Genomic DNA, 8,071 nt, shown 5'->3' on the forward strand with positions numbered 1-8,071 from the left:
ATCATTCATACGCTGTGCTTATATAGACCTGTCTGAACTTTTTGACAGCACCTGAGGCGTTTTGGTCAGAAAGCTAATGCTAACAGCGTTAGTAACCTCATTGTTCTGTGACTCTCATAATTTTGCATCATTACATTATCTCCATCGTCAAGCATTATTACAGAAAAGTAAATGTGGGGAGACCTAATTAATAAACCTATTATTAATTGAGAGTACATTTAATAAAAGGAGAGAGCTGAGAAATTGATATAAATTATTTAAACTGACCACACTGGCTTGTTTTAGTTTCGCTACGCCCAGTGATGCCGGATGGCTCGGCTGTCGACATGACTCCCATGGACGCGGACTTCACCTGGCACAAGAAAAGGACGGCCCTGGAGATGGAAATCCAAGAGGCCTTCCTTCGTTTCATGGCCTCCATCCTGAAGGGCTACCGCTGCTACCTCAAACCCATCACCCAGGCGCCCTCTGAAAAAACCACGGCTGCAGACTCCCTCTATGACCAACAAGGTAAACACGTGATTCACCAAACACTATGGATTTGTTGATAGCTTCCTGGATCTGTAACCTTTGCATAATTTACAACTTTAATCCAGATGGGCTCAACTCATGCATACTTTTATTGGCATCTCTGTTTCAAGGAGTCAGGTTGACCGAGTGGTTGAGAGGCTGGGCACATTCATATGCCCTTTAGTCTAATTCCCTGCCCTCCCTTCCATGTACTGTAATGGTTTAAAATAGACCATTAAAGGTGTTTTTAGAAATTAATCACCTTTCTCATCAGCCATAAGAGTGTTTGATGCTGGGAAATAGGCTCCTGGCTCCATTTCATTCCCCTCTCAAAGATCAATTTTAGATGATGTGAAAGAGACTCTTCTTCACGCCACATAGTCTAACACTTTTATAAATAGCTGCACATTGATTTGATGAGGGTCACTCAGGAATAATTAATATAATGAGGCCAAAAAGGACAAAACGTCTTATGTTTGTCCTTTTAAGATGCAGTAAAGACTCTAATTTTGTTCTTTGCTAAGTTACGAAATTAACGAGTGACACTGAATTCATAAATTCCGTAAACTGAGATGACCGTGAAGCTGACGCCGCACTCTCTCCTTCCCTTCCTGCAGGGTTCCTCAAAAGCAGAGACCGTGCCCACCAGAAGTTCTACTCCCAGCTCACCAAGACCCAGATATTCATCCGCTTCATCGAGGAGTGCACCTTCGTCAGCGACAAGGACACAGGCCTGGCCTTTTTTGACGATTGCGTCGAAAAGGTGATTACAATCCCGGCATCATGCTGCCTCCAGGCGTGTAAAAAACACATGCTGGTCTTTGTTGTTTTGTTTTTCTCTTCCGTTGGAGCGTTGCTTCCAGGAACAGGCCTTTGTGTTACAGTGGCTCATTGGCAAAGTAACATTTGTACGCTGGGAGGCTAAGGAAGCCATAATTTCCTTTGATTCATTCTGTTCCCTTCGCTCTCTTCCCTCTACTTGCAGCTTTTTCCCTCTGATAAAATCACCGACAAGGGCACCAAGGTAATTGCTAATAATGTAATCAGATTTCCTTGCACCTTTTTTCCCCCCTCTTCATATATTTTAATTTCCCCCTATCTGATGAATGCATTCAGTCAAGAGGCATGGATTTTTCCTGCTTTTCCTCTAACTTAATCACAATCAAATAAGCATGCTTTACTGCTTAATTACAAAAGTTTTATAGAGTATCCTTGTAACCTAGTTTATTTACTGGTATCAGACAGGAAATGGTCTACAGTCTGTGTCGTTTTCTAAATCTCTGGATGTGATCCCCTCTGCAGGTTGAAGGAGAGTCATCTGAGGACACAAGACTGCTGGAGCTGGATGAGTCTCAAAAGAGTGAGCACACAGTCTTTGTAATGCCTCCTGAGCCTCCAGTAGATGATGGACCGGATCCTGCTCCTCAGTACACGTAAGACTTGTAGTGCTTTAAGCGTACACTCCACAAAATTATAGTAACACTTTAAAAACACATCAGAGCTCAATAGGGGAAAAATCATGCTGAATGTCAACACCGATATGGGCATGTGATCAGTCTACAGAGGGCTGAATTCCAAGACGCCCCCAAAAATCACAGTGATAAAATGATGCAGCAGGAGAGTCCATTTTGTCACCGTGTGCTTACATGTGTGCCTGAGAATGTCAGGGGAGTGCTCATAATAAGAAAACGGATGGTGCATCGATGAGCTCCTGGACAGTCTGAGGTGCAACCTGGTGGTGTTGGATGGACTGAAACATAATGTCCCAGAGGTGAATTTAGGTCATGCGAGTATGGGGGCCAGTCATACAGTTTCTTCATCCTCCAGGAGCTGCCTGCATACTCTCCCCACATGAGACTGTGCACCAGGAGGAACCCAGGACCACCTGCACCAGTGTAGGTGCAGGGGGTCCTGGTCAGACAATGGATCCAAGGATTTCATCTCAATACCTAATGGCACTCAGGGTGTTGTTGCCTAGCCTGCAGAGGTCTGTGTGTCCCTCCACTGATATGCCTCCCCAGATCATCGCTGACCCACCACCAAACTGGTCATGCTGGCAGCAAAATGTTCCCCAAGGCTTCGTCAGACCCTTTCACATCTATCACGTGTGCTCAGGATGAATCTGCTCTCATCTGTGAAAAGCACAGGGTGCCACTGGTGGACCTGCTATTCTGGTATTTTATGGCAAACGTAATCAGGCTCCAAGGTGCAGATACCGCTCCTGCTGATGGGTTAAGGACCTTCTGTGGCCCTATCCAGCTCTCCTAGAGTTAACTGCCTGTCTCTTTCTGCCAGTGGTATTAATGTGTCAACCTGGAGGAGTTGAACTACCTGTGCAACCTCTATAGTGTCTATGCATTGCCTCATGCTAACAGCAGTGACACTGACCCTAGCTAAATGCAAAACTAGTGAAAAAAAACTATCAGAAAAGAAGAGAAGTGGCCTCCATCTGTAAAACCATTCCTATTTTTAGGGTTTTCTCGTTGTTGTCCCTCTAGTTCACCTGTTGTTAATGTCATTAACACCAAAGCAGCTGAAACTGATTAACAACCCCCTCTGTTACTAAACTGATCAGATCAATATCCAACAAGTTAAACTGACTTGACTGTGGCTGACTCTGACTCTGGTTTAAAAGTGTTCCTTGCTTTACATTCTGCAGGTATAAAGGGTTCCCCAAACTGCAGTTAAATCTATTTGACCGTCCAAGAGAGTTACGTCCTGCACTCAGCACCAGAGCAGCAGGGGCCAGTCTGTCCAGCAGCCCTGCACTACTAGCAAAGAGGACAAAGCAAGTACGTACTCACACTATCATCCTCACCAGAAGTAGGAACGATACCTGCTTTGATCATGCTCTTTACCAACGTGTTCATCTGGCGTGTGCCCGTACTGCTCCTATAGGAGGTCAAGCTCTCATACAAGATGGCAAAGCGTTTCTACTCCAACCCGCCTCTGTGGGCCCGCTGTCTGTTCAGTCACTGCTACAGTCTGTGGTTCATCTGCCTGCCAGCAGCTGTACGGATGGCCAAGTCAAAGACCCGGGCAATGCAGCAGGCGTACAACATCCTGTTGAAGATGAGAACCACTGAGGTGGAGATACTGGATGAGGTACGTTCACATTTTGTAGGAATATGTTTAGATTATCACTTCTCTTTAGATTTTTGGAATTTCATAGACAATGCAAAACATATAAAGTAATGATCATGTGTTTGTCTGCTGTCAGGTGTGTTACAGAGTGGTGATGCAGCTCTGCGGCGTGTGGGGTCTGCCTGTGATGGCTGTGCGAGTCCTGGTTGAGATGAAGAAAGCTGGAGTCCATCCCAACGCCATCACATATGGATACTACAATAAGGTTTACATATATGGCTTATCACTTTAACATATGAAATGTGTGTGTGTGTGGTCTTGCTGATATGCTGGTTTATGGGATTTATTAAGCAATCCCATCTCATCCTTCATCTGTTCTGCGCAGGCTGTCTTAGAGAGCCCGTGGCCCAGCCGGAACCAGAGCGGCCTGATCATGTGGACCAAGTTGCGCAACGTCCTTCGTGGAGTCACGCAGTTTAAATACGGTTTAAACCGCACATCTTCTGAGAAGGGATCAACGCTGACTACCACAGGTGTGACTCAAATGTACAAGGCTGTGTTCCTCTCGTTCCCTTTTCTTGCTTTTTTTTACCTCTTCTAAGCAGGTTATATGATTGGTTTGTTTGTTTACCTGTTAGCAGGGTTACTTAAACTAGTGCTGTCAGCGTTAATCTTGTTAAAATGACGTTAACGCCATAACCACATTAACGCGGCAAATCTTGGTTAGCGAGTTATTGCGGATCGTCCCATGTGTGGGGCTGCACGGCGTTAGCTCGTTAGCGCCGTCCAGCCACACGCACAGGGCGATCGGCGTTAATGCGGTTATGGCGTTAACGTCATTTTAACAGCACTAGTTAAAACCTGAAACTTTATCAGACAAGAGGCTGACTCTACTTAGAAGTTATAGGACACTTCTTATCATAGCTTCATGATTACATATAAATTGGAATTTAAAAAAAAAATGATGACATTAACTTGATGTTAACTAGAAAATATCAGAAGTCTGCTGCTATACCAGATACAATCTACTCGTGTTTCTTCCTGCGTCCTTCTTTAGGTGTTCCAGTAGCTGCCTCAGCAGTCACTGATGCCGACTGTTTGAGTCATGGAAGTGCAGACAGCTCGAGCGAGGTCAACGGTGAGGAGAACAGTGTATTTGCCCCCAGCCATGACATGGAAGACGTAGCAGATAACCACTGCAGCGCAGGTACTGATTCTCAAAGCATTGGTTCTCTGTAACCCAAGGTTCAGCTGAGTCTCTGAGGAACAAAAACAAAAGCTTTCTTAAAAGCGTACATTTGTGATTACAGCTGTGTTTGTGTTTTTTTTAAAATTCTGTGCTCTCCAGAGAGACAGTGTGATCAAGGATATGGCTCCAAGGATGAGCTGCACCAGGAGTTGGCTGAACCGTTGCACGCTGCCCTTCCGCCGGCTGATGAGAGAAACGATACCAAAGCACAGCATAATGGTAAGAAAGGCCCAGCCTCAGGCCTTCACCTCCAGTATTGTGTTGTATGCACCACAAACCACTACTTTTATTTTTGTTTCTTTTTAACCAGGAGGGGACATAGCTGGCTCAGTGGACAGTGCAGTAGCAGTGGGAGAGCCCCACAGTCCTGTCGATGGGTCGCCACATGTCCACAGTATTGTTAGGCTGTCCACGGGAAGCTTTGACGGAGAAACGGGTAAGAAAGTACATTTAGCTCAAATACTTTAAAATGTTTTGGTGGAAATTCTGTGAAATTGGCATCACCTTTGAATTTGTAAAGATTATTTGTTCCTGTTTCAATTAAGCTACATAAATGTAATTGTTGCACTACAATAACTGTATCTGTGTGCAGGTAAAGGGAAGCTGTTCAGGAGACACAGCAAGAACGATAACGTGTCACTTACCGATGACGATCCCTCGCTGCCGTCCCCAGCCGTAGCTCACCAGTCTCAGCATCAGCGGCAGAAATCCTTCTCTGAACGCAGCTGCAGCTTCAGCGCTGAAACTCGTGCTGGAATGCTCTCTGAGGCAGGCATGGACCACATGGCCAGCCGAATGGGCGCTGATGCTCGTATCCTAGCTGGAGTCCTCTCAGGAGGTCAAAGCCCACCCCCTAATATTATGCCCAAACCACTTTTTAAAGACTTGGAGGAAGAGCCTGAGGAAAATCAGGGGTTGAGGCTTAAAAAGCTTCCAGAAGAAAAGGACCCAGAAACCGCAGAAGAAAGAAAGACAGACGACAAAGACCTGAAGGTTACCGACGTAAATAGGGAGAAACAAGTAAGAAAAAACACTGAAACTAATGAAGATGATTCTGGAGTGCGAGGACCCATTTTGGAGAGGGCCGACGTGGAAGTGGGAGCTGACCCGCTGTCACGTCTGGTGTCAGAGAGCGAAGAGTCGGCCTCTGTCAACAGTCAGGAACCGCCACGCTCCGTGCCTGCTGTGGTGTCCCGTAACCTGGCTGAAGAGATCGAGCTGTACATGAGCTTGAAAACCCCGCTGGGTACCAAATCCTCCAGCATGGAGCTCCAGCAGCCGCAGGTAGACTCCACGGATGCACCTCAGCCCAAACAGACTCTGGAGCGCAGGTCCAGCCTCCCAGTGCCTCCTGTGAAAACCCCAACTGGCTCACCGAGCAACACCCCCAAACGCAGCCCCAGCACTGTAACCCGCTCCAAGACTTTTGCAGTAAAGACAAAGACGCCTGCGAGCTCTACAGCGAGCTCTACAGCGAGCCCGGGCCAGCGATCGTCCTCACTGACCGCACTGGTCAAGTCCTCTCAGGGGGGGTCGCTGGGCTCGGTCTTTAACACCATTTCAGGTATCAAGATGGACACGTTCTTAACAGGACCTAAAATCGATGTGCTCAAGTCAAGCATGAAGCAGGCAGCAAACGTGGCCAGCAAAGTGTGGGGGGCAGTGGCATCCGCTTACGCCGATTCAGATGATGAGGTGAGGGTCATTAAAAGGTCATTCCAGACATTTTAAGCAGTTTAACATCTGATCTGATGGAACAGGTGTGTCAGCCTGTTCTGCATAAAAGGGAAGATTTAAGGTAACTTTTCTCTACAGGATGAAGCTCAGGCTGGTGGCGGCGGCTTCCCAGCTCGTCTGGATGAAAATATGCTGGCTGCACATGACTTGGATGACAGTCCTGAGAGAAAAGGCATCCCAGGTTTGGTGGCTAATGGTCTGAACCAGAGCTGCACCAGCCTGGGCGGCAGCAGCAGCAGCAGCAGTGACACAGGCCGAGGGACCACACAGACACGTAAGCACTGACTCTCTGATGTAAATGAAGAAGCAAGGGAGGGGCAGTGAAGTACTTCTTAGGCCAGTGATGCCAGCTTTCAATATTGTTTTCATGTCGGCCTGCAGATCTGATTCCAGGGCGCCCGGGCAGAGGTCCTGACTCTGAGCAAAGCTCCTCGCATCACGCCTCCTCCTCGAGTATTTTCCAGAACTGTGCACTGGAGGTAGGACATGCATGAACAGAGTCTCTGTTTGCGCTGCACTCTCACTGCTGATGTTTAAAATACAGCAGGGTTTGACGCGTTATCCCACTTACAGGTGCTGATGTCCAGTTGCTCCCAGTGTCGCTCCTGTGAAGCGCTGGTGTACGACGAGGAGATCATGGCAGGCTGGACGGCTGATGATTCCAACCTCAATACCAACTGTCCTTTCTGTCAGACGGTCTTTCTTCCCTTATTGCACATCGAGTTTCACGACCTGCGCACGATGACCGGGTAGGAAACTGTCAGATGAGATTTTTTATTTTTCCACACGAACATATTCTTTGTGGCAACTCAAATTTAAATATCCCTGTTCTTTTATTTTCTCTTTAAGGTTTTATGTGAATCCCAGTGCCTCAGGGGACAGCATCCACAGCACAAGCGCTCACCCCACAGCTAGCAGCGCGGCTGACATTAAGACACCAGACCTTATCACTTTCGCTGAAGATGAACCGAGGGAGACCACTGAAAATACTCCAGGAGCACAGAAGAGGTACAACTTCATCTGAGTACCCTGAATGCACCTCAGGTTGCATGCACGAGGAGATGCATTTGCATGTTTGTTTAAATCTTCAGCACCGCCTTGCTAGTGTTTTCATAGTAAATGCCACTAGATGGCAGCATAGATCTTCTAATATGATCTTGGTGCCTTTTACTTGGTGACTGAGAACAAAAAGTTATTGGAATAAACTTTAATAACAAAAATAATAATTGTTGTTGTGGATCATTGCATTATTGTAAGGTCTTTACCTTATAATAAAAAGTGCTATATAATGCTAATGTTTTGGTGCTATATAAATAAGTGAATGGTTGTTTCCAGTTTGATTCCAGGGCCGGTACAGTCGGACCCCCTGGGTCTCCTGGAGCACCAGGCAGCATGTAAGCAGCAGAAAGGCACCGGGACATCTTTGACACGTAGCAACAGTGTTGGAGGACCTCTGCAAAGCCTGGACTACTCTCAGAGACCTGGACATGG

The 8,071-nt window shown here is 46.7% G+C and overlaps 1 protein-coding gene across 1 annotated transcript in view; it reads left to right on the top strand.

The window, feature by feature from the left end:
- dennd4c (DENN/MADD domain containing 4C) overlaps positions 1-8,071 on the top strand; it is a gene marked incomplete at its 3' end in the record, with an annotated part of 36,596 nt that overhangs the window by 24,802 nt on the left and 3,723 nt on the right. Inside the window, exons 12-27 of the mRNA XM_013914626.1 lie at positions 286-510; positions 1,128-1,273; positions 1,496-1,534; positions 1,813-1,943; positions 3,170-3,302; positions 3,409-3,615; positions 3,731-3,859; positions 3,980-4,127; positions 4,652-4,801; positions 4,943-5,062; positions 5,154-5,279; positions 5,436-6,538; positions 6,659-6,854; positions 6,962-7,059; positions 7,154-7,329; positions 7,430-7,481. Coding sequence (XP_013770080.1) covers positions 286-510; positions 1,128-1,273; positions 1,496-1,534; positions 1,813-1,943; positions 3,170-3,302; positions 3,409-3,615; positions 3,731-3,859; positions 3,980-4,127; positions 4,652-4,801; positions 4,943-5,062; positions 5,154-5,279; positions 5,436-6,538; positions 6,659-6,854; positions 6,962-7,059; positions 7,154-7,329; positions 7,430-7,481 — 3,179 coding nt within the window. The remainder of the gene's footprint in view (positions 1-285; positions 511-1,127; positions 1,274-1,495; positions 1,535-1,812; positions 1,944-3,169; positions 3,303-3,408; positions 3,616-3,730; positions 3,860-3,979; positions 4,128-4,651; positions 4,802-4,942; positions 5,063-5,153; positions 5,280-5,435; positions 6,539-6,658; positions 6,855-6,961; positions 7,060-7,153; positions 7,330-7,429; positions 7,482-8,071) is intronic.

The sequence above is a fragment of the Pundamilia nyererei genome, unplaced genomic scaffold (assembly GCF_000239375.1).
Source record: "Pundamilia nyererei isolate P.nyererei 1_Seehausen unplaced genomic scaffold, PunNye1.0 scaffold00211, whole genome shotgun sequence".
Classification (NCBI taxonomy): domain Eukaryota; kingdom Metazoa; phylum Chordata; class Actinopteri; order Cichliformes; family Cichlidae; genus Pundamilia; species Pundamilia nyererei.